Source organism: Xenopus laevis, chromosome 4S, assembly GCF_017654675.1.
Source record: "Xenopus laevis strain J_2021 chromosome 4S, Xenopus_laevis_v10.1, whole genome shotgun sequence".
NCBI lineage: Eukaryota > Metazoa > Chordata > Amphibia > Anura > Pipidae > Xenopus > Xenopus laevis.
In genome coordinates this window covers 80,745,501-80,772,824 of record NC_054378.1, presented here as the reverse complement: position 1 = coordinate 80,772,824, position 27,324 = coordinate 80,745,501, and the positions used below count along the sequence as shown (strand labels likewise).

At 38.1% G+C, this 27,324-nt stretch overlaps 1 protein-coding gene across 4 annotated transcripts in view; it reads left to right on the top strand.

The window, feature by feature from the left end:
- Window positions 1–27,324, top strand: part of qsox1.S (quiescin sulfhydryl oxidase 1 S homeolog) — a 35,988-nt gene that overhangs the window by 2,183 nt on the left and 6,481 nt on the right. The window contains exons 2-9 of one of the 4 annotated variants that reach the window (XM_041561516.1): window positions 11,918–12,018; window positions 14,084–14,132; window positions 18,787–18,883; window positions 21,548–21,638; window positions 23,685–23,830; window positions 23,906–24,037; window positions 24,259–24,388; window positions 27,027–27,149. In XM_041561516.1, the coding sequence (XP_041417450.1) occupies window positions 11,918–12,018; window positions 14,084–14,132; window positions 18,787–18,883; window positions 21,548–21,638; window positions 23,685–23,830; window positions 23,906–24,037; window positions 24,259–24,388; window positions 27,027–27,149 (869 nt within the window). Of the gene's footprint in view, window positions 1–11,917; window positions 12,019–14,083; window positions 14,133–18,783; window positions 18,884–21,547; window positions 21,639–23,684; window positions 23,831–23,905; window positions 24,038–24,258; window positions 24,389–27,026; window positions 27,150–27,324 lie in introns of all 4 variants that reach the window. The other 3 variants (XM_041561515.1, XM_041561518.1, XM_041561517.1) reach the window with 3 other exon arrangements.

Sequence of the window (27,324 nt, the reverse complement as noted above, 5' to 3'; positions counted from 1 at the left end):
TATACCTGTACTTTCAAGGCCCACATACTGAATCACAATGTAATTGCAGTACAGACCTTTCTCCAATTATGATCCTAGTCAGTGGATCAGAGCTCTGTTTGGAATGAATTGGAATTACGTTTTATAATCTTTCTTTAGAGCAAAGTTATAGCACTTCACTTAACATACAGTAGTTATGTTCTGGCTGACCCAAAACCCGTGGTGACAAAAGAGAAAATGCAGCAACGGGTTGGGTGTGGGTCCTACAACAGCAACATTTTGTGTGTTAGGGTCAGGTGCAGGTTTAATTTCTCCTGACCCGCACATCACTAACATACCAGGCAACTGGCTATTTGTATAACATCTCTTTTGGCAAGGTTGCCCCATGAACAAAGCTTTGCCTGATCTACTAATAACCAGAACAGAATGAGAGTTTGTACAGTTTAAATAGAAGAGAAAATATCCTTTCTCTAGATAAAGACCATTTCAAATTAAATAGACCAGAAGTGCCCGAAAGATAAATTGGGATCTGGTGGATTTTGAGCAGAACACATTCTACAAACTATCCTGATTAGGGCTAAACAACATCAGACTTTTATCTGACCCACAAAATGCAGCAGCAAAAAATTTTGAGGGATGCTGCAAAATCTGATCCCCCCTTGCTGTAATGTGTTGTGTTTTGTTTATGCACCTTCATATGACAGTCAGTGTATTCCAGTGAGAAAAAGTCTTCTAGACACCATCAGAATTTATCTTGTCAGATGCAAATGGAGCATGCAGCTTTACATTCCATTAGGTTTCATGTCAGATGTTGCTGGAACTTGTGGCAGGGGGGCGGGTGGAATAAGTGACATTTGGGGTGAGGAAATCTAGGGGCGGGCTATGATGTGGCGATTGGCATATGGCGGATTTCAACTATTCCATAGACTTTTTATATTCGTTATATTATATTTTGATCGTTGCAACAACATTCAAATTGTAGGATGTGATCTGTCGATCCAACACCATCATACAAATCTCCTGTGATATATAAATCTTATTGTGCAGATTGCGGAAGAACAAGACCTGTCTTAATAAGCGCGATGGCACACGAAATGCTTTGTTGCCCGTACAAATTCTCCTCCATCAAAGACAACAAACGTCCAAAACATTGTAGTGTAGTCAGTTTTAATCTCCACTGGTGACATTTGAATCAAATGAAAATACATACTATTCTGCAGGTGAATGTCCTCTTCAAAGGGGAACCAGACCCACAGAATAAATTTGCTCAAATTATTCTGTGCCCAAACATGGGGTAGTTATACAGTTTCTCAAATGCAGTCTTTGCTCTTTTATTTCCCCTGGCGCTTACCTTTTGGTTCTGGCTCATTGGTGCATTAACTACTGTTCTGTCTAAGATGTAATCTATGTAGGCAATACAAATAACAAATTGTGTAATGCACAGAAAGTGTTGTGTGCACACAATTCTTAGTCAGATCGACTCACCAGAGGTTTTGCAAAGTGTGAAGTATTGCTTTTTCCTATTAAGGCAACTTCAAGTGATTTTGGGAGGCTAAAGCAACACATAGGTTTACCACCAGCGGTTCACATTTTTGCCATTGGGAAAGTTTTTACAAGAGATTAGTCACTTGCAGAAGCAGAGATTTATAGCTGGTGATTGATCTCCGGGTGTACCATTGCCCTGAAGGCGTGCACAAAAGGTAATCTTTGCCCACTTCTTACAAGGAATTAGAGGAAACTTTTACTTATGATGTAATGTGTCATATTAGTTTTTAGGTATGAACACTGACTACAACTAGATCTGAAAGGTATATGCCATGGAGTTGGTGGTGCTAATATGTATTAATACACATAAATTAGTCAAAAATGGAGAAATTGAAACAGTGGTAACAGTGGTTTGCAAATAGTCTGTTCTTCCATCCATATATTATGTAACTTATGTTACAACAATAAATGCTGTTTCAAGAAACTTCAAGGGATTCTTGTCGCCTTTCTGGTCAATGAATATCAAATGTGTGCTTGGGTGGAGAGGCTGGGTCTTATTTTGCTTTCTTTTTTTGTGTTTATAAAGGGTGGAACCAGTGGTTACAAAGATAAGTTATTCTTGGTTAACAGTGTTATAACTCTATGGTTGAAATTAGAGCTTATCACATTTCACATGAGGGAAATTTACAGTTCTCTATGCACTAGTATTAGATTTTTAGTGGGCATATTTAGCAAAGGCTGAAAATAGAGCAAACTCCAAATCCTTAAGTCAACATTAAGCTGGGGAGGTGCCCTCTGGTGAACCAAGCTCTTTGATAAAAACGCCCCCAGCCAAGTTATATTTACACTGGCTGAAGTTCACAAAACTACCAATGCTGCTTTTGATTTACTTTTGGAGATTCTGCATTACATAAGGGGTATCTGTGTCTACAAAGATGTTTCTAGAAAATTATTCCTTAGCAAAAGGAATTGATTTTAAATTTCCTTTGCCACCTTTTCATCTTCCATGGCCCTGACACGGAAGCGGAGCTGATGACATTGGCAGGCCATTGTCATTTAGGGGGCAAGTCAGAGACATCAGGGTTGGGACTAGTATACGCTGCTCTGTGATTGATGCAAAATTTAGCCAATCAGGGGAGAGTCTTGTTTCATTTTTTTAAAACTTCAGCAGGCAGTTTTGAACTGGACTGTTCTCAATCAGACATGTGGCAACCCTAGCCGTTTTTTTTAACCAGTTTAGTCTATAGGGGGCAGATTTATCAAGGGTCGAATTGAAAATTCTAATTCTAACAAAGATGTTTCTAGAAAATTATTGCTCAACGAAAGGAATTGATTTTAAATTTCCATTGCCACCTTTTCATCTTCCATGGTCCTGACACGGAAGCGGAGCTGATGACATTGGCAGGTCAGAGACATCAGGGTTGGGACTATTAGACGCTGCTCTGTGATTGATGCAAAATTTAGCCAATCAGGGCAGAGTCTTGTTTCATATATTTAAAAATTCAGCAGGCAGTTTTAAACTGGGCAGCCCATGTAAAACTGGACTGTTCTCAACCAGACATGTGGCAACCCTAGCCGTTTTTTTTTTAACCAGTTTAGTCTATAGGGGGCAGATTTATCAAGGGTCGAATTGAAAATTCTAATTTTCAATTTTTTTTTTATGGTCAAAACTCAGATTTGACTAGGAAGTTATCGAAATTCGATTTGAGTTTTTTTAAAAATTTGAATTAGATTTTTGAGATTTATCATACTATGACCCTAGTTATTAGCCACCTAACACCTGCCGAATTGCTGTTTAAGTAAATGGGAGAGGCGCAGGGATCAATTTGTTTGTAGCCTGCCTGACTTTTTCCAGAGAATAAACTCGAATCGAGTTTGATCGAATTCCATTTGAATTCGATTCGAGTTCTCACATTGTTTAAATTTGTCTGAGTTTAACAAATTAGATTTTAATAATAATTTTCGATTGGTCGAATTTCTAATTTATGGGAGTTTTAAAAAACTCACACAAATTCAAAATTTGACCCTTGATAAATGGGCCTCTAATTTGTTTGTCCTAGTTTAAAATACCGTCCTAGAGGGTATTACTATTTCTGCTGATTCAGCCCTGCAATGTTTATAACCTTCCTGTTCTGCTGGGGCATGACTCTGCAGGCAGTGACCTTAGTTGCAGTCAGTGGGGGTATGGTTATGGTCATTCTGTTTTCTATAGTTAAAAATACATAAATCTGAATGCATGTAAAACAAAAATAAATCAGATTGCACATACATAAATATTTTTGAATAGTATAAAATTATAGTATTTCCCATAGCAAAACATCAGTGGAATAAACCTAGGGCAATTAAAGTGTTAGTGAGCAGTAAATTTGCATGTACATTACACAAAGTTGTGTTCCTCATTTTATTTCGGCTTTATTCAGTCCACAGCAACTTAATATTATTGCTCAAAATGAGACCTGACCTGATATGAACAGGGTTGGACTGGGCCGCATTAGATTAGTGTGCTCCCTCCCCACTGCCCCAGTCATGAAGAGGTACAGTAAGGGGGCACAGGGGTGTGGGCAGTGGAACCCCCAGTCTGACGCTGGATATGAAAATGCTACTACTGGGAAGAGGGATAACGAGCCCTACTATCATTTTTGTTTTTTCATTATTACAGTACATCATCCATCAGAAGCATTTACACATGATAGAACACTGACATAATACACTGTGTAAAAATTTCAACCTTACTTCCTTATTTATAGAGTAAGGTAAATTTAAATTAAAATAATAAAACACATTCAAAATCAGCAACAAAACATTTTGGTTCAATATTTAACTGTTTTTCTAGCTACGTAGCTATCAATGTTGCTATGCTTTTATTAGTGAGCTTCTGTGTTCTAGTTGAAATAAAATTGAGGAGAAGATAAAGTTGGATTTTGTTCCTTTGTAACCTACTCTCATAAAGAACCATTTTCCCAGTAAATATTTGTGTCAGTTGGGCAGTTTAGTGGTTTTGCTCCATGTTCACTGAATAGTGGGAAGTCCATTGTGTGTTACGTTCCACAGGGAAATGTGCCAGCTCATATATTCTCAGTAGGAGAGCTCTGCAGGAGTTATGGATGTTTGCCACTTTCCCTCCAGTGCTGCTTGTTCCCATTTATGTATGCAGACTCTATGGGGTATATTTATCAAAAACTGAAGTCGCCACAGTCCTTTAGAGTTAAATTCCGCCACTCTCCATTCATTTCTATGTGATTTTGAATTTCACTGTGGCGATCTCTAACTTCACTTTTTGATAAATATACCCCCTATGGCATTCTCTGATGTAGCACCAGCCTCCAGATGTGCAGCACAGTTAACTCATTGCTTAGTATTGCTGCATTGCAACAATGGGAATTTTGATTCTGACCTAGCCACTGCCTGCAAGAAATTTGTATTTTTTTTCTTTATTTGCATAGGTTTCTGCATCTCATAACACGTCAGCACTATATAAATAAAGGATAATAATGTTTCTGAACTTTAACGTCAAATGTGATTCATGTTAACACTTGAAGAAAGACACAACTCTGAAGCTCTTGGCAAGGCTGTAAGTCTGTGCACATTTTATTTGCTCAAGAATACTGCCTTTCCATCATATTGTCAGAAATGTGTGTTTCAAAAGCAACCATGACTATAACATTTGGTCATTAATAGTAGTTATGGCAAAATTTGGCTCATTTAAGTGCAATACTTATGTGACAGAGACACAAAATATCACCAGCATGTTTTGTTGTTTTCCAATTATGAATTTGTGTAAATCCTCCTAGTGCTGCGGCAATCTGTGGATTAATGACATTATTGTTACAGCAAGCAATACAGAACAATTAGGGTATTATTTATCAAAATCAGAAAATGACTGATAATTTTCAGTAAAATAGTCAGACCAAATTTGTACAGATTTGTTTTCCTTAATTATCAATCCATTTTTCGAAAATTTCCTGTGTAGGGAAAAAATTAGATAAAATCAGGAAAAATGTGAATCGTATGAATTGTTTGGATTTTACACTGAAAACTAAATCTTCAGATTATTGCATGAAACCCAGCGCAGATCAGGATATCTTCGGGACTTCTACGATTGACTTCTACATGAACTTGGTAGGTCTGAGTAGGAGTACTTTTTAATACTGACTTTTAACACCCTAGGAGTTTAATAATTTCCCAAAAAATTTAATTTTTTTTTCCACAAAAAATTCAGATTTTATACTTTTTTTCAAGTGTTTGGCATTCGAATTTTGATAAAAAAAACCCTTAATGTTTCCAACCATTATGCAAAGTTTACTTGCCCTAACAAACAATATTTTGCCTCTTCAGTTACATTTTGTTTTTGATGCGTGCAGATGTATTTTTCTGTTACTATTTTTAAGCAAAAAATAAAACCATTGTATCTGGGAGGTGTATGCTTTTAAAAGCAAATTGAATCAGTTGTAATAAGATATACCAATATAATTTGCAGATCTATTTCTCAATTGTAATAACATCCCTGAGACAGCAACTCTTCATCCCATATCATCTCAAGTCACTTCAATCGAATGATCTTTTGTAAGAAGGGTTTGTCTTCCAGTACAACAGGGCTGTCCAACTAGAAGCCCGCGACCCCCCCCCCCTTCTGTGGCACCCCACATGCTGTGTTTGCTTACCATATGTAAGATTTAAAAGGTATCACTACAGAGATTAACTGGCCCCTGCATTGTTTAAACCTCAATTTCAAACTAATCCCCTATATTGTTCACACTTGTGACACCTCTATTGTTCACACCCCTAAAACCCTGTACTGTTCACACCTGAGACCCAGACTGAAACTGCCACATTGTTCACCTGTTTACACCTTATTCAAAATGCTAATAGGGCACCAGCACTGTGTCACTGTATGTAGTACATATAAGAATGATAGCTTTCCATGTCTCCTGCTCTGTTCTGCCTTCCCTCTCCCCTATGTGTGCCATTTTCTGCTTGCCCAGTGCTGCTTGTTTGTGCCATTCCCTGCTTACCCAGTGCTGCTTGTGTGTGCCACGCTCTGCTTGCCCAGTGCTGCTTGTGTGTGCCATTCTCTGCTTGTGTGTGCCATTCTTTGCTTGCACAATGCTGCTTGCGTGTGCCATTCTCTGCTTGCCCAGTGCTACTTGTGTGTGCCATTCTCTGCTTACTAAGTGCTGTTTGTGTGTGCCATTCTCTGCTTACTCAGTGCTGCTTGTGTGTGCCATTCTCTGCTTGCCCAGTGTTGCTTGTGTGTGCCATTATCTGCTTTCCCAGTGCTGCTTGTGTGTGCCATTCTCTGCTTGCCCAGTGCTGCTTGTGTGTGCCATTCTCTGCTTGCCCAGTGCTGCTTGTGTGTGCCATTCTCTGCTTGCCCAGTGCTGCTTGTGTGTGCCATTCTCTGCTTGCCCAGTGCTGCTTGTGTGTGCCATTCTCTGCTTGCCCAGTGCTGCTTGTGTGTGCCATTCTCTGCTTGCCCAGTGCTGCTTGTGTGTGCCATTCTCTGCTTGCCCAGTGCTGCTTGTGTGTGCCATTCTCTGCTTGCCCAGTGCTGCTTGTGTGTGCCATTCTCTGCTTGCCCAGTGCTGCGTGTGCCATTCTTTGCTTGCCCAGTGCTGCTTGTGTGTGCCATTCTCTGCTTAACCTACGCTACCTGTGGGATGTAAACCTGTTGGGGGTTTGTTCTTGGGGTTTGTTAGCATTTAGAAATTGTTGTTAGGGGCCCCTAAGGTGTTTAATCATGTGTTGGGGGGTTGCTGTATTATCCACAGGGGAGGATGAGGCATATGGATTTAAGAGTATGTTTTTAACAAATTTTTCACATATGAGTGATGAGGGATTTCCCTGCAGTGAGCATCAACCATTTGGTTTTTTGGTGTGCTACCACCGTTAATGTGGATATGATCTTAAAGGTTCTTATGGTAACATGGGTGTGGTTAACAGTGGGTGTGGTTTAAAAGGGGGATTGGCCAACTTTGACTTCCATTATCGGCCCTCCACCACATAGGCCAGTAAAATTTTGTCCCTTGGTACCACAGAAGTTGGACAGCACTGCAGTACAGAGTCACTGCACATTTCTTTACAGCAGATATACAAGCAATCCTGGGAGCTGCAATATGCCTTGTATCTACTAAAGATGGTCACATACAGGCTTATTTAAGATGCTGATTTTGAGCCATTTATACCAATTCAGCAGCTTTTCTATCCATATATGAGGAACTCTAACAGCCCCACTCAACCAATATCTGGCTGAAAATCGTCCAGATATCGATCAGGCAGGTCTGCTTTTGCCATTGGATTGAGGACTGCATGGGCTAGTATATGTGGTCCTCGCTCCGATGGCTCCTATTCCCGCTTTTGTAATCTGATCATTTGGCCATAGGGCCAATGATCGCATTCAGCCCGATATTGGCCACCTTAGTTGAGCATATAGGGGGAAACATCCACTTGTTTAGCGGCCTCCCAAAATTTGCTGATCTTATAGTGTATGGTCTGATTAAGACATCCTTTTTTTTAAAAAAAATTCTATAATGACACAATCAGGAAATACCTGAGCTCAGGTAAACAAACTGCCAGCTCCCAATTTGCACAATATATTTGTTAATATTGTTGCCAACTAAGCAAGTGAGGTACAACTGTATGGGGTTGCAAATGAAGTCTAACACTGATATCTGCCCCATTTCCATTTATAACAAACAAGGGAAAGTTGTGCTCACCACTAATTTTTAAAACCATTAGGCGGGGGTGCAATTATACATTTATACATGCATTTATACATTTTTTTGTATTTAACTTTAAAACATAATTGAATTTTAATAATGTTATGTTTAGGGCTATGACATACTGATACTGCAGTAACTACTGATAAAAAGTGTAGTGGTGACAGAAACATGCTACAGCCCATAGTGTCAACTGTACCTGGGGCCAAGTAAAACAAAAAATGACCTTTTTACTCACCCTTACAAAACCAAGCCTGAGCTTGGAAATTATCTAGCTATCCAGTGCAAGGCACAAGCGTCAGCATGACGTTTATATCTACAGGAAAAATCTTAGAAAGGACTGAGTAATCATTTTGCATTCACAAAATAGGAAAAAAGTAAAGTAAGCAAAAACAGCCATTTCCATGTGTCTAAGTTGTTGTCAGATTTTAGTCTTGTGTACAAAGGACAATCGTTCTTTGCAATTTTCCAACCTATCACTAACATTTCAGATTAAATAAAGTAGTAAAAATAACAAATCAGGCTACGTTGTGACCATTAATTGACAGACAGCAATCGCACAAAAGTTATATCCAACAAATATAAGTAACAATCAATCACCCATTAATATCGTCAGATAGGCAATACATGCAGAGATATTATCTTAAGCCGTCAGAAATCTTCTAACCTGACCGATTGACTAAACGTCCAATCGCCATGGTACGAAATATGTTGGGACGATCCACACAAAGTCCCAAAATCATACGAACCTTAGATTTTTGCATGTATGGCCAGCTTAAGGGGCCTATTTATCATGCTGTATAAAAAGTGGACTGGAGCATCACCGGTGATGTTGCCCAGAGTAACCAGTCAGCAATTATGGATTATAACATTTAGAAAACAAAAGCAAAGATTTTATTGGTTGCTATGAGCAACATCACTGGTAATGATTTACTGCACTTTTTACACAGCATGATAAATATACCCCTAAGTATTTAAAGAGGGGTTGTTCACCTTCCACACACTTTTTTTTGTTCAGTTGATTTCAGATTGTTCACCATAAATAAAATTTTTCAATTACTTTCTATTTACTATTTGTGATGATTTTTCTAATATTGAAGTTTAAAGTTTAGTTTTTTCCCCTTATTGCATCTTTCTGAAACAGCTCTGGGGGGGGGGGGGTTAAACTGTTCTAAATTTATACAGTAGTTTATACATTTCTTATCATTGGCCCGGCTGAGAAGAATCCCTGGGTTTCATTAACAGGCAGCAATCATACATTGGTTAACAAAAAAGAGAGGTGTATGTCGGCTTCAAAGGTATAAATGAATACAAAAATACAGAGGTTAATGTAATGCGGTCTCACTACATATGCTCCAATCCAAAGGTTTGACAAAAATGGAAAGAATTGATGTAGTGAGGCCTGCTTAACAAGAAAAGCAGTAGCAGAAATGTTTGCAAAAGTTAAACATTGTTTATCACTTACTCATAGTGCCCATTTGGCACGAAACGCATTAGGCTATACATGTTCTAATAAACAACTTTTAACTTTTGCCAATACTTCTGCTTTTATTGTTAAAGCTCAGTGATCCAGATTCAGATTCTGAATTGCTACATTTATAATTTTCTACATTTAATTGATACATTACTCACCTGCTTCTGTGGAATATTAGCAACTATTGTATCAATTCTAACAGCTGCCTTTAATGAAACTCGGGGATTCTGCTCAGCAGGGACAAAGATAACAAATGTATCAACTTAAAGAGCTACTGACACCAGAAATTGAACCTTTTTTTTTACATCTACCATAAAATTGACTTTATATGCTTCTTATAATTTTGCCATAAAATATTTGCCCAATGCTTTTTCATTACCTATCTGACTCCCTGTGATCGCCATATTTGTGCAGCAGGAGTCCTTTAGTATTATAAACTTTAACTGACAGGCTGAGATGGGACAGTCAAGTTGGCAAAACTGTCAGGTTTAAGAACGTCAACTAACAATTACTTACAAAAACAAACCTCTCAGCAGAAAACAATCTGCATGACCTATAGGTAACTTCTAATGTACATTCATGTTTTAAAAAGTAGTTTTTTAGTGTCAGTATCACTTTAAGGTATCAGTTTAGAACAGTTTACAGGGTTTGTGAACCCTCCTCACAGAGCTGCTTCAGAAGGCGAAAAATTAACCTTTTAGATTCATTATTAGAAAAACGGTTGCAAGTAGAAAATAGAAAGTAATTGAAAAAAGTCTTTATTTCTGGTGAACAATCTGAAATAAACAGAATTGAAAAAAGTGTTGGAAGGTGAACAACCCCTTTAAGAAGGCCTCAATAATACAACAGTTGCTAATATTCCACAGATGCCGCCGAGCAATATATCAACTAAATGTAGCAAACTAGTGAGACACGGGGGCCGAAATAAGCCTCTTGATAAATGCAGCTTGATTTTAGCTTCCACTTCTTTTTGCATCCAGAACCGTTATGTCATCTCCAGCATACACACACTCAGCTGATTTTGTTGAAGAAACACAAGACTTTGCATTTTCTCACCAAAATCAGCCACCTGTGTTTGTGCTGGAGACAACATAACAGTTCTGGATGCAAAACAATGTGGAGTCTACTGCCTGAGTAGGATAGAATTTATCCTTGGTGTTTCCTCAGGCTGATTTCTGCCCCCGTGTGGCACGGGGGGGCAGAACTCTATTGGTTCAGAATCTGCACCTGGATTACTGAATTGCCAGACTGAAACACTGCAGGGAGAACCTTCTATTTTGGGAAAATTGTAAAAAGTAAAACATGGAAGATAACTTGAAAAATCATTATTTATGGTGAACAATCTGAAACAGTTGAACTTGTGTTAGGAAAGTGAATAACCTCTTTAAGTCTTGCAGAGCCGAAAAGCCGTTATAATAGTGCCAGAATGGCAGTTTTTGTTCTTACCAATTTTCACTTTCTGGGTGACGGTTAGCTTAGCTTTTCTACAGCAGCCAAGAGCAGCCTGAGCATGTTCTGCCCCCCAGGCACCAGTGATCGACCCCAGCCTGAGATTGAGAAGGGAGTTGAAGACCCAAACCTGTTACTTACCTGATGTCAGATATTATATCACAATGGGGCTGGCTCCACAAACACTATCCCACCAATGAAGAAGCTAGCTATATGGAGCCCAGCTACAGTGCAAAAAAGAAAAGTTAAATGTGCAGCAGCTGGGTAATGAAAAACCACATTGAATGTGGTGGCCTTTTTTTTTTTCCATCCTGAACCTGCCTTACCTGCAGGTATACCCACAGCTTTTGGGCCAACCCATAACTATTCTATAAGCCTGTCAGATGGAATCTTCCACAAGAAAAGTTGTGCCTAAATCAAGCAAACATGCCCCTCACCAAAAGCATTGGTTGAACCTTTTATCATGGTGCCTAGTGTGTAGGCATAGTTTAGCATAAGCATTACACCATTATAAAAGCTTTGTAAAAGAATAATTGCTGTTTTTAAAATTGGTTATTGATCTGGCTATCCATTCATTCACCCCCTCTTGTTTTCCCTAGCTTTGGTGTGACTTCTTTTAGCACATTTCTTTGCTAATTTGGTATACTTACTTACAGTTTTTTTTTTTTAATTTAAAGGCTCTCTTGTTTTCCCTCATATTTGTCACTATCATTTTCCTTTAAATGAACTACACAGATTATTCAACTACTATTTGTATTCATAAAACTGAATGATATCAGAGTAACTAACTTGTATATGTGTATTCATTTGCTAGACTGGAGACCAGTGGTGTATCTGGGGGTGTTGGACTGTGCTGAGGCATCCAACTTTGCTACATGTAATGAATTTGGAATTACAGGATATCCTACTATTAAGGTAACTGACTGATTTAAATCTTATGATTGTGTATCTGTGTAAAAAATGCAACAGGATATTAGTGGTCACATTTTTTTCCAGAAAAAAAAGTTAAAATGACATATTCTATTCATTTTAAATGAGGCTGAAATGTACTTTAACCCTTTATGTGCCAGCAGAATGTCACATTTCATTTCAGGTTAATTTCTGGCCAACCTGAACTTTTTAATTGTGCCTGAGTTTTTGTGCAATTAAATTTCTGAAATAAGATTTAGAGCTCAAAAAATTGAAAAATTGCTACTTTTCATGACATAGGGATATAAACCAGAGAAAAAATTTATTTTATGCACAAAAATCCAGATTTCCATGATATGTAAAGGCACGCAAATGAAAATATACGGGTCAAAAACCATCAAAAAAGTGCGCAGTTCCAATAAAAATCCAATAAAACCACTCAGATTAGTGTATTACACAGTGTGATTAGTGAATACGCTATTCACAATGGCAATACACATAATGCATTTTGTGTTCGCTTGGCAAAATGGCAGTAACGGAACTAGGTGGGGGCAGGCCGTGCAACTAGTAACTTGTGTAAAGTGCGCAGTAATGTAAAAAGTGTGTTTGTGTGCAGCACTAACCTGGAGTATGCGGGCTGCAGATCCATTAAGAGAAACAGAAGGAGGCCGCCACCCCACTAGGATCCAGTGGGCAGGTGATGTTGGTGGGGGAGCAAGAAGTACAGGTATCAACAGACACGTAGTTTCTATGTGTCTGTAGCTGCCTAGGGGCCCCTGGATGATTACACCTAAAGGCCTACTTGCCTTTTTTTCTTAATAAATCATGACAATTTTAGGATTCAGAAAATACTTTTCAGGGATTATTTATTATGCTCTGAATATCTGAAATTCGAATAAAACTACACATTTTTCATAATTTATTAAAGCCTGGTGGTCTTAAAAGTCAGACTCCGAAAATCCGGCATCTCTAAGCTCTTGTGGTCCTGTATAAGTCAATGGGGAAGGTCCCAGTGTCTGCACTGCTGTCTGTACTGATATCCAATCATTTTTGGGATTTTGGACCAAAAAGTCAGAAATCTCTGAAAAATTCCTAGTTTTGTGGAAAAGTACAAAAAAATCGTACTTTTCGGGCAAAACTCCGAAGTTATCGACTCAATTTTTTCAGACTTTTTTTAATGATAAATAAGTTCCATATTTAGGTCCAATCCGGGCAGTCGGATTTGATCAGATTTTTATGTTAGAAATACTTAGAAAAATGTCACACAGGAGAAGAGACCTATATAAATCATTCCTCTTGCCCTTTACAAAGACCTTGGGTGAACCTCCGTTTATAAGGAAATCATAAGGAATGCTTATAAGGAAAAAATATAAAATAAAAAAGCCTTCTTTCCCAGAATACCTGCAAATAACATTAAAGTAAGCACTACCTTGGTAAAGTTTTTTATTTTCTTTATATACATGTGTTGGTATGTGAAATCTGTCCTTTATCTTTATATGTGCCTGCCTGGGCTGCAACAACATCAGAACCCGCAGCACTCTCTTATCAGCTCCTGTAAATAGTATTTTTATTTTTTGTCAGATAATTTCCAAGCATTTAAACACATGAGATACTGTATGTGTATGTTATTAGTTAGATCCTACCTAGAGCAAGGACTTCAGGTTTTAGCACAGATCTATTTAAACAGATTAGTGGTGAATTGCCTTGTGAGACAGGACTTGAGAGAATGGATTTGGAACAATAGAAAGGTAAAAACCTCTGCAAACAAGTTTTTTTATATTTATATAAATCTGCATGAAATAAGGACATTTGATTAAAACAAATTAAAGTAACTAAAGTCTGATTCACCATAATGTGCACATCGCTTTCTGCATGGTAAAATACCTTTATTGTGTTCCTGTTGTAAATTAATTCTCCAGCATACAGTTGTGCCTTACAGTATTCTCTTATATTTGGAATATTAATTGTCTGTTAGGTCAACCCATTCATCATTAATCATTGCTCTCTTACTAGTCCTTTCTGACCCCTACGTTTCGCTCCTCATATAACATATGTTTTTTTTTTTCTCTAGTCCTTCAAATTCTTTGCGAATGAAATTTCAGAAGGTGTCAAAGAGAATGGTATGTAAGCAGCAATCTCTCTAACTCTCATTGGCAAGTCTGTTCTTAGTATATTCTAGAGGTTTTCATTTTGTGTTCTCATCATCTTTGAAAGTGCTCTCAGATACACAGATTTTCCCCACAATTGATAGATTTCCCACAAATTGTATGATCATTTGCGTGCATGTGTAGGTGTCCAAAATGGACAGAGTAACCTCTGATGGGATTGCACCAGCGCTGATCAGCCCAAATAATCTTCCAGGATAAAACAGTAAATGCACACTGTTTGAAAGCCAATTTACGCAGGGTGGAATGATATAGATTAATAGCTACCAACAGTCGATCTTTAACAGGGGTCCACATTGAAATATATATGGGTATATATATATACAGTATATATATATATATATATATATATATATATATATATATATATATATATATATATATATATATATATATATATATATATATAAACCTGTTATACAGAAAGCTCTGAATAATGGCAAGACCGTCTCCATTTTATCCAAATTATCCAAAGTTTTAGAAATGATTTCCTTTTTTTCTCTGTAATAATAAAATAACACCTTGTACTTGATCCAAACTAAGATATAATTAATCCTTATTGGAAGCAAAACCTTCCTATTGGGTTTATTTAATATCAAAATGATTTTCTAGTAGATATGAAGATCCAAATTATGGAAAATATCCATTATCTGGAAAACCCCAGGTCCTGAGCATTCTGGATAACAGGTCCCATAACTGTACAAAAGTTGGAGAGCAACAAAAGCATGAAAAAAAGTCCATAGGAGGTGCCAAACAAGGGTTGTAATTGGTTATTTGGTAGCACCAACTATCAGAATACAGATGGGTCTGTTTGGCAGTATGCATGGTCTTTATGCCTCCAAAACTTGCCTACAAGTCAAGACAATACAGGTCAACACAAAAATGAGCACCCAGGCCTTGGGGAGTTGGTCATGAGCCACTGTTGAGAATCACTGGTCTATGATAATGGGGATTAATAACCAACAGTGGATCTACATACATCTGCTGTATATATAGATGTATACAGTATGTCTATATAATGTCTCCAATTAAACACATCAGATTTCTTTGTTGGTAAAGGAGAGAGAACCCTAGGTTCCAAAAGTTCCATAAAAATATTATCATAAATTTGGGGCAGTTTTATTACATTTCTGTGCCAGTCACCTGGAGGTAAAAATCCCCCTCAAAACAAAAATAGTTCTTCTTGAGAGTTAACCTAATACTATAAAGAATGAGTGTCTTCTTGTCTCCATGGCAGGGTCCCAATTAAGATAGTGGTCAATAGCCTCTATCTTTGAGTCATGGCTTATGCATGTATACAATGAGGCCACATCACATGTTTCTAACAGAAAAACTTCCACCCATTTTAGCTTTGTACCATAATTATAGCATTTATAATGTATTTGAGAAATTAAAGTCATTCTTTTACATATTTCAGCAAAAATTAATCCATACTCCGTGATGGATTACTAGGAATGGCCCATTTTATAGGGTGACAGGTCCCTTTTAGAGTGTACAATACAAAGTCAAAGTGTATAATTCCAAAGCCAGGCATTACTAATTCAATTGGTGGCACCACCTGCCTTTTGCTGCATCCTTTAAAAATGCTTTGATTAAAAACTACAAATATTGGTCAACTTTAAGAGACTTATTTATTAAAGGTTGGATTTTAGTGATCTTAGCTTTTAAACCATAGCTAAACTGAAACTCTAAAAACGATTGTCATTGAATTTATGAAAACATCCGAATATAACAAGTGCAAATAAAAAAGTACTAGATGATGCAGTAAAAAATATGAATACCTCGAAAAGCTCTATAATTCAAGTTTTTCAGACAATTTCTATTAAAGAAAATCCTAAAATCTCTAAAAGTCCAAACTGATTTAAAGCAGTCTATTAAGACCAGCTTAATAGCTCCCATTGACTTCTATAGGACCTTGACAACTTTTACTTGGGGATGTTTAAGGGGTTTCATGGTTTTTACACTTAATACATCTCAAATTCTTAGAGCTTTTTAGAAATACAGGTATGGGACCTGTTATCCGATGCTTGGGACCTGTGGTTTTCGGGATAACGGATCTTTCTGTAATTTAGATCTTGTTTCTACTAGAAAAACTTGTAAACATTAAATAAACCAAATAGGCTGGTTTTGCTTCCAAATAAGGATTCATTATATCTTAGTTTGGATCAAGTACAAGGCACAATTTTGTTATCATAGAGAAAACAGAAATAATTTTTACAAATTTGGATTATTTGGATAAAATGGAGTTTATTGGAGACTGCCTTTCTTTAATGCGGAGCTTCTGGATAACGGGTTTCCGGATAACGGATCACATAGGAAAACTACACATTTTTTCGAGATTCAGTGAAAAAAAAATCTTAATTCGATTGTTAGTAAATGGGCCCCTAAAGGTATTCTTCAGAGTTTCCCTGTATTACATAACAGATATTTCCCAGAGCTGATCAGACAAGTGACTGTTGCTTATTTGAAAGGGTCTGGCATTCACAACATATCAAACTTATAGGAGAAGCAAATAAAGGCCGTGTTTCCCAAACTGATATATGGGAAGTCTTAGGTGGTGCCCAGAGATGCTCCTGCCATGAGGCAAATTAAGTAACTTGCCTTAGGCAACAGCACCCTACAGTTTAGCAGGGGCAGAAAAAAAAGCAGCTTCTTGTAACTTTAACAACAGAAATTACAGTTTTTAAATTAGAATTTCAGCTCTTCTAGTGCATAGAGCATAATTGTGCTGTCTGCACTAGCAATGCTGCTTCTTCTTGCCCCTGAAGGTGGGCAAAAATATAAGTGTGGTTGGTGAGAGAGCAGCACTGAACAAAAATGGAACACGTTTATTATATGAGGAACTAAAGCTAATAATAAAATACTTTACCTACACACAGGGCCGCCATCAGGGGGGGACAGGGGGGACAAGCGTACCGGGCCCGGGCATGAAGGGGGGCCCGGCAGCGCTGCATTTTTTTGAAGATCCGGGCCCCCCTTACGAGCGCCCGAGCCGTACGTCATTCCTCTTCAGTGCCGAATGCGGAAGTGCCGAAAAGCCGAAGCCGATGCGCCGAAAATACCCGAAGTCACGGAAAAAGCCGAAGTCACGAAGCGCCGAAAAGACCCGAATGTCACGAAAACAGCCGAAGCCGAAGTCCTGAAGCAGCGCAAAGACCCGAAGTCACGAAAACAGCCGAAATTGAAGTCCTGAAGCGGTGAAAAGACCCGAAGTCACGAAAGGAGGCGAAGTTGAAGTACTGAAGCCATGAGTTCAATTCTACTGAACACCAGTTTGTGTTTTTTTTTTTTTTAATCCCCTGGCCACCAATGTATTATTTTAATATTCTATAGGCCCCTGCCACCAATCTTTTTTTTAAAACTTTTGTTTTTGGGGCCCCAATTTTTTTTTTAACTCGTAAGGGGCCCCTTGCCACCATTGTTTTTTTTTGGTTTTTTTTTTTAAAAAAAAAAATTAATTTTCTTTTTGGTGGCCCCAAATTTTTTTAACTTGTAAGGGGGCCCCTGCCACCAGTTTTTTTTTTTTTTTTTTTTCAAAAAAAAATTATTTTTTTTTTAAATTTTTTTTTGGGGCCCCAATTTGTTTTTAACTTGTAAGGGGGCCCCTGCCACCATTTTTTTTTTTTCAAAAAAATTTTTTTTTTTCCAAATTTTTTTTTTGGGGCCCCAATTTGTTTTTAACTTATAAGGGGGCCCCTGCCGCCAATGTTTTTTTTTTTTTTTCAAAAAAAATTAATTTTTTTTCAAATTTTTTTTTGGGGCCCCAATTTGTTTTTAACTTATAAGGGGGCCCCTGCCACCAATGTTTGTTTATTTTTTAGTTTTTTTTTACATTTTTTTTTGTTGGGGCCCCAAGTTTTTTTTAACTTATAAGGGGGCCCCTGCCACCAATGTTTGTTTATTTTTTAGTTTTTTTTTACATTTTTTTTTGTTGGGGCCCCAAGTTTTTTTTAACTTATAAGGGGGCCCCTGCCACCAATGTTTGTTTATTTTTTAGTTTTTTTTACATTTTTTTTTGTTGGGGCCCCAAGTTTTTTTTAGCTCATAAGGGGGCCCCTGCCACCAATGTTTTTAAAAAAAAAAAAAAAAAAATTTAATTTTTTTTTTTTTGGGGCCCCAATTTTTTTTATAAGGGGGCCCTGACCATCAATAGCTTTTTACAATTTGTGTGGGGGGGGGTTACTTTTTTAGCGCTGATGTCTGTGTGGTCTTTTAACTGCGATGTGGGCGGGATATGGGGCGGAGCTTGGTCGTCAGTGTGGGCGGGGCCCAGGGGGCCCCAAAAATTTTGTTGTACGGGGCCCCGTGATTTCTAATGGCGGCCCTGCCTACACATATCTGCTATGCCCTATTTGTCCTAAAATGCAAGCACTGCTAGGTCTGGTCTGTCTCTAACACCTCATCTCAAGAATGTCATGTGCATCTCACCTGCACTGAAAGAAAGAGCATTAGACTGCCATGGCTGGTCAATTCACAGCAATACTATAATTAATATATATAATGTTAGTATTGCATTCTACCTTATGTAGATCTCTTTTTTTTTACAGCTATTTTTTGTTAACCCTCTACAGTAACTCTCTGTTCATGTACTGACATCATATCTCAGCAGGGCGTACAGTCCAGCTGCTGAGGGAAAGAATTGTTGATAGACTGGAAGAACAAAAGAATTCTAGACCTCCTTCATGTCCCCCCTTGGAGCCAATCAGGTAAATTACAAAAACATCATTAATGGTGAGGGCACACAGGGCATACAGCCTGCTTCTTCATGCGTTTTGCAAACAGACAGAGAGAAGCAGATCTGCTTCTATACACTGCTGTATGTAGCTGCTCTGACATGCACAGTGTCTGCCTAAATACAGGTTCATGGAGTGGTGTTTGGCCTGAAATGTATGTTTTGGGATGTCTGAAGAAGTTCATTGTTACCACCTTCTTCCATCTCCTCTTTTTTCTGGTCTGGGAAGGCACATGCACACAGGGCTGCCATCAGGGGGGGGACAGGCAGTGCTGCAGTTTAGAAAGAGCCAGGCCCCCCTTGCCAGTGCAGAATATCTGCGGCCAGACGAAAATGCGGAAGTGCCGAAAAGCCGAACTCCCGAAGCGGCGAAAAGACCCGAAGCCATCAAAATAGCCGAAGTCCCGAAACGGCAAAAAGACGCGAAGTCACGAAAACAGCCGAAAATGAAGTCCTGAAGTGGCGAAAAGGCCCAAAGTCACGAAAGGAGGCGAAGTTGAAGTCCTGAAGCCATGAGTTCAATTCTACTGAACACCAGTAGATTTGTGGGTTTTTTTTAATCCCCTGGCCACCAATGTATTATTTTTATATTCTTTAGGCCCCAATTTTTTTAATTTGTAAGGGGGGCCCTTGCACCAATGCTTTTTTTTAAAAAAAAAAAAAAAATTTTATGGGGGGCCCGGGCGCCAATTTTTTTTTTTTAAACTTATAAGGGGGCCCTGACCATCAATAGCTTTTTATAACGTGTGTGGGGGGGTTACTTTTTCAGCGCTGATGTCTGTGTGGTCTTTTAACTGTTATGTGGAGTGGACGGGGTCTGTGGCAGGGCTTGGTCACCAGGGTGGGCGGCGCCCAGGGGGCCCCAAAAATATTGTTGTACGGGGCCCCGTGATTTCTAATGATGACCCTGCATGCATAGTACAGTGAATAGCTGAACTTGGATGCAAAAGGCATTTTTGTCACACTACGGCGCATACCCCTATCGAGGCCCAAAGAAGGAAGTAGAAGATCTCACAGTGAGCACCTGCATAAATATCCAGAGCCAGTGCAGTTTTATGCAAATATGAGCACTGGCCCTAGGTATCAGGTAAGTGATTATAATCACTGGAGGTGCTTAAGTTTTGGCCCCAACCCTAATGATTATACCTTTCCTTCTTTGAATATCTTTATAAAAGCTACCTGTCAAGCGAAGGACAACTTCACTTTTAGAGGCATTATTCACCTTTGCGTTAACGTTTAGTATAATGTAAAGAGTAATATTCTGTGACAATTTGCAACTGGTTTTCACTTTTTTTATACGTGTTTTTTTAATTATTTAGCTTTGTATTCAGCAGCTCTCCAGTTTGCAATTTCAGCAATCTATTTGCTAGGGTCCAAATTACCCTAGAAACCATGCATTTATTTGAATAAGAGACTGGGATATGAATAGAAGAGGGCCTGAATAGAAAGATGAGTAATACAAAGTACCAATAACAATACATTTGTAGCCTTACAGAATATTTGTTTTAAATGCGGTCACTGACCCCCATTTCAAAGCTGAAAAGAGTCAGAAAAAGGCAAATAATGTAATAATAATGCAATAATATTAATAAAATGTTAATAAACTAATTATTTACAAAAATTCTAAACAATAAATAATGAAGAATTGATAATGAAAGTTGCTTAAAATTGTCCATTCAATGACATACTAACGGTGAATCACCCCTTTAACTGCTGCCTCCAAAGCCCTTCACTCTTCTGCCCTTCACTCTTCTTCACAACATCTATTCACTTGTGCTTTCTCTATGTTCTGGTTGTCTTTGTTTTAATTCAGTGCTGTTTGCCCTTAAGGTTAAACTCGACATTCCTGCCTGCCTCTGTCAAGCTGCTCTGAGTTGTTATTGATTTTATATATAAGCTTCTGTGTAAGTTACATACGTTTTTAGACAAGTCACAGAAGTTTTTACAGAAGTAAATTGCATAAGCTGTATAAGTCTATATGTAAGTTACGCGATTTACATAACATTGCACTACATGTCCAGGTCCCCCTCTCCTCCCCTGATGGTGGCTATGCCTGTCAGCCTCGGCTTTGTAACAGGTAAATCTTAGTTTGTATCACGTACAAGGTACTGTTTTATTATAACAGAGAAAAAGGAAATCATTTTTAAAAACTTAGATTATTTGATAATATTGGAGTCTATGGGTTACGGCCTTTTTGTATTCTGGATAACGGGTTTCTGGATAATGTATCCCATACCTGTACCATATATTACGTTAACCCTTCCACTTTGCTCTAAACTGAATCTAATTACATAATGACATAATATAATTCAGTTAAAGGTCTAAAAAGAGAAGGAGAGGCAGAAATACATAAGAACACACCAACTGATTGCTCTTATGATTGCAGACTTAACCGTTGTATTTCTTTTTATCTAAAGCGCACACTTACTTTAATATTAAATTGCTCTTCTCTCTGCACTGAGTTGGCATTTTAGATTTCATCATTTCCTACTGCTACAAGTTGTTACTACATATGCACCACAGGTTTAAATATCCAATTTGTTTTATTTTTAAATAGTTTGAGTGTAATAAATATACTAAACATGGGGAAGCAGTTAAATAATTCATTACTTCTCATCTAGTATCTCATCTCTTTTAGTGAATCTGAAGTGGAACAGTTCTTCAAGACTAAACAAGAGGATTACCTGGCACTGATATTTGAGGATGCTTCAATGTACACAGGAAGAGAGGTATGTACATCTATGATCAATGCATTTGTATTAGTATTTTATAGTATCACACAATTGTGTATGATCTGCCAAACATAAGAATTCTTGGAAATACTTTAACAAAAAACACCATATCAAAGGGTTATCAGTAGCCAATAAATGCTTTATCACAATCTCACAATCTTAACTTATACCCTTCAATTTGTATATCACAGATACCATCTGTTTTAGTAATGCATATTGTATGAGTTTTTTTCCCCCCAAAGAAACAATTATTGTTGAGATCTGTCACTTAAATATCTATGCATGTATAAAGCTATTTGTGTAATCTGGAATGAACCAATTTTCATAACCCAGACTTGTCCAATTGGAGACCTGTGGAAAAGTGTGATGGGGCCATTCAAGGAATTGTTATGCCCCCCCCCCCAACAAGCCCATCGGCCCCTGATCACTGCTTATTCCCTGTGCCAGAGTTTTACCATTTTCCTGTGGTGCAGCAACTTGTTTTATATCTCACATGAAATGTATTGGAACTGGTTACACCACCAGCTGGCTGCATCAAAAGATTAAAATGCAGTCCCCAAACAGAGATTTTATACATGGACAATTTTTTAAAGACATGTCTGGGTAACCTCAAGGCCTACTGACATGGAAGCCATAAGGGTAATTCAACTGAAAATATAAAGGGAATGTAGACACTACATAAAGTGATCCTTTTTGAGCCCCCTAGCTTCTCAGTGTAGGTGCCCCTAAGCAGATTACAGATACTATCAGGTACTACAGGTATATGTTACCCTATACTATAGTAACCTTAAAAAGGCTGGCCAAGTGGTTTAATATTGGCTTAATAATCACAAGGCTGGTTAGGTAGCCAAAGTGACTCCTTTGGATGCAACAAGTGGGAGCACAACCTGGGGTGGGGCAGTGAGCTATCATCAACAGCAGTTGTAGGCTGGGAGTGGTGGGGTATGTGTGTGTAATTGAGAACTTAACTACAGAAGTAGCTAGAAATGTTATACATTATGTTTTGGGCTTCTGTACCAGCCCAAGGCAACCACAGCCCTTTAACAGTGAAAATCTGTCCCAAATATGCCCCTGTAGCTCCCCATCTTCTTTTATGTTTAGGGACCGACTTAAAATATACAGTATACATAGAATAGAAATGTCACAATATAAGACTGATTAGTAATTAATACATATACCTACTTCATGGCAGCACAGGAACCAGTGTAACTAGCAACATAATTTAATAATAAGCCCTGTAGCATCAGCTTTATATTAAAGACAAACCTCACTTTCTGCTGGATAATTTGTGACAGCCCCTAAGCTTAGCTTCTCAACAGCTGCTCAGAGCCCACTGAGCATGTGAGTGTCATTGACACTTTACAAGATGGTGACCCCCTGTGACAAGTTTGAAGTCCTGGATCATTGTTGCTATTGACAAGCTGAAACTTTAGTGCAACAAGCTCAATATATAAAATATGGCATTTTTAGTTTTAGCCATATTCATTTTTAGGGTTTAGTTCTTCTGTAAGGACTAAACACTGGGCATTTGGTGACAGAGCTTGGCTCAGCACTGAGGTTTACAGATGAAAAGTAGAACAAATTGACTGATCAACTTTATCGCCAATCCCACAATTCCCCCAAACCAGCAGATCTTCTTGACCTCCTCCTAATATGGTTTCACTACCCCCAACAGGTAAAATAAAGACAAATAGGTAGAGAACAGTTGATTTTGAGCCCTCATGCTTTTAGCAATATTGCCTATATAACATGTGGCCCTTTCATCCTGGCATACAGTGTGTTGGCCTATCAAAAAGCTCAACTCACAGACTCCTTTGGTTCCAATTCTCTTGAATGGGAAATAAATGAAACCTCTGATTTAATGCTCACAAATGTTTTTATGCTAAAAAGCACCTGTACTAGAGGTTTTCAGGCATTTTGCTGCCATCTTGTGTGCTATTAGTCTTGGTTTAAAACCACTGTATACTAATTAGATTTTGTTTTATTCATTACATAAAGTGGGTCCAAAAGCTTTGTTGTTTCTGTTCTGTTCTGTTCCCACAGACGGCATTGGATATGGTACAGTATGAAGGTGTCTCTGTGCGCAGAGTCCTTAGTGATCAGGATGACGTTGTTTACAAATTCCAGATACCTTCCTTTCCAGCTCTTGTCTTGCTGTGTCGAAATGGATCCAACACTATAGTTAATTTGTAAGTATTTATTTTGTTTGTCCTTTATTCATTTTTAGTCAGTTTTTCTTAATATGCTTTCTGTCTCACCCTCAGGGTAGAAGATACTCGCTATTCATATACTAACTTCTTGCGTTCACTGCCTGGAGTGAGCAAAGGAAATCTCCCACTTATTGGTGTGTCCAACAACATTACTGCTGAACAAAATGATAAACGGATTGCAGACAGGTACAGGCATGACATGCCCCTGCAACACCCTTTAGTTCTGTCCTCCATTTCCATTTTCTTGCCCATCTATAATACTGCCCCAGCCCACACCCTTCATATGTATCTTTCAATTTCCATGGGTTTTTCTGTATTTTCTACCTTACAGCAGAGGGCAGTTTTAAGCTACATAATCAACCTGCTTCACTGCTCTATTAACACTATCTCTGCATTCCCTGTGTTAGCTCCAAAGTGTATTTGGCAGATCTGGAATCGGCAGTGCATTATACTTTGCGGGCGGAAGTCTCCCGTTTCAGCATTTTGGAGGGAGAAAGACTTGATGCTCTCGTCACATATATCAGTGTACTCAAGAAGGTAAGGCTAATACTCATTCCTAAGGAAAAAGGCACACAGAGATGTGCCTCAGCCTATCACCACCTGTGTCTTCTGCTGCAGCCTATGCAAATCCCTTCACTGGCTCCTAATTTCCCCATTAAAGGAAAACTATACTCCTGGACAGTTTAGGTCTATATAAAAATATATTACAGCTCGTATGTAAAACCCTGCTTTGGAAGTAAACCATTCTCATAATAATATAGTTATATGTGCCATTGGGTAATCATAAATAGAAAATAGCCATTTTTAAAAATAAGGGCCGCCCACTCAGATCATATGATTCATGGTGCATACAAACATACCAAACAAACAAACCATACGTGTTAGGTCACATGAGCCAATTAACAGACAGAGTTGTGTCTTTTGCTTCCAAACTACTTCCTGTTACAGTTAGAGTATTCCTGGTCAGGTGGAACATGTAAAGGCGCAATATTTACCTTAATATATATTTGAGTTTGGGGAGACGCTTTAATATGCCACTTAATATGATATAATATCTGTTGCTTAAGTGTTCATTTTGGGGGTATCCTTTTCCTTTAATCAAATTCAAAATACTTATGCCCACGACATTTCCCTATATTGTGCCTCTGATCTTTATATACTCTGTTTCTTATTCTCTATTCTTATCACTCGATCCCATATCCAGCTGCAATACTTCTCTCAAGTCTATCTGTGGAACTCACTGCCACAAGCTCTCAGAGACTTATACCTTCCCTTCAGATGCTACCTAAAAACCCATCAGTTTAGAGAGGTATATTCAAATCACCTTGATTGATCAGAAGTCAGCTTGCCAAAAAGAATCACCTATCAACAGTTGGTAATTTTATATCAGCCACTAGATGGAGTCATTTTAATAGTTTTTAATAGAGTGTTGTGCAGTAGGAGGCAAAACAATCCTATTTGCGTATTTAATGTTTAAATGATTTTTAGCAAGTATAAGGTGTGGAGATCCAAATTACAAAAAGAAACCTTGGGTCTCGAGCTTTCCGGATAATAGGTTTCATACCTGTATATGCGAGGAATCAAGTTTCTGAGATTGAAAAATTCGAAAAGCTTGCATCCTTATTCATATCAGTTAGTCAATAAATTGTATTCTTTCTTCACTCATCCAGCAACGTATTCTTTACATAGCACCGCTTTATTTCTAAAAATGTTTAGTCAGTGTTTTTACAAAGATTGTTCTTAATTCACATCAATTACAGTCAATCCTATCATATTACATAACACACTAGGTTCAGTTTCATCAGGAGCCAATTACAGGAATACCTGGAGAAAGTGCAGGCAGACATTGGCAGAACATACAAACTCCTTGCAGATTGGTGCTTGCCATAGAGTCTCTGTTCTGCTGCCTGTCTTTAACCCATGCATTTATTTATGTCATCAAAAATAGCAATGACTAGAAATATCTATTGTTACCCTGTATTTATTTTAATTCATTTCTCTGGCCCATATAATATTTTTTTATTCTTGGATGATTTGGCAGTGACCTGTTTTTGGGTAAACAATCATTGTGTGAGAGGAAAATATGATTAGACCAGTTCAGAACTAAGAGGGGGACTGGTGCCCTGATCTCCTGCACACCCTTGTAGATTATAGATAGTATGCTTTATTTACTAGATGTAAAGAGAGTATCACCATAACAAATATAGTATAACAGGAATCAGTGGGGGAAAGGGAAACTGGCAAAATGCAGCCTTGTTGGATCAGAACAGCAATACCCAGACTTGAGGGCCGTGGGGGTGGGGGGCCTGGCCCTCGTTGGGGGGCTCAGTGTAGTGTATGGAGGAATCCTAAACCAGAGAGGGTTACATTGGGGGTCAGTGGCAGTTATATTTTCCTCTAGAAATCATTTTAGTGCCATAATAAATGTTAGACTGCACAATATTGCTTGAACTGTCTGGATGGCTCTAATTTAGTGGATATTTAGTTTACATCTGACACTGAAGTTGCTGTGCAGCAGTTGGGTATATACATTTAAAGGAATCGTTCAGTGTAAAAATAAAAACTGGGTAAATCGGTTGTGCAAAAGAAAACGTTTCTAATATAGTTAGCCACAAATTAAACTTATAAATCAATTGTATACTCACTGAACAATTATGTCCCATGTGGCCCCCCTTAAAGTCACTGACTGAGCTGAAAAGCAGGAAGTAGTGTTCTGGCTATTATGTTAGATATCCAGTCACTCCAGCCTTTATACATAATTTTTTTGTCTAAATATATTAGAAACATTTTTTATTTTGCACAACCTATCCATTTACCCAGTTTTTATGAACTGTTTCTTTAATAGTAGAAAGCGCTGCACGCTGTAAAATAAAACTTGGGTGCAATTCACATTGTATTATACAGTCATTCAATAGTATAAGACATTTGAACTCCTAAATGTACTTAAACATATGTAATCATAAACTGGAAATTAATTAGTGCTCAAAAATCTGCCTAGTTGAGTAACGAGAGTCAATACAAAGAAGAGAAGCACCGTTAACCGTTAACTTCATATCCTGTTCCTAATTTAATCTAGTGATTGCCACAATAATGGGGTAAGAAGTTTCTTAGCAAGTTTGTGCAATGCGATACTTTCCTTTACTATGTACATTATTTTCCTGAAATTCTCTTACAGTACTTTCCTGCCCGACCTTATGGGAGAATGCTTCTCAGCTCTATCTATTCCTGGCTTCAGGCTCGTGCTGGGACAGAAGTCCTTTATAAAGACTTTCAGGATGTCTTAGACAACAAGGACGAGGTATTGGTCACATTTCAAATCCAGGGGTAATCGACACATCAATTTGTGTCTGAAAGTACAAGTATTAGTTTTCTAATATTTAAAGATATGTGAATGATTTGCTTTCTTCTTCTGCCTCTTTCCAACTTCCAAATGGGGATCACTGACCCCAGCAGCCAAAACAATTCTGCTTTTT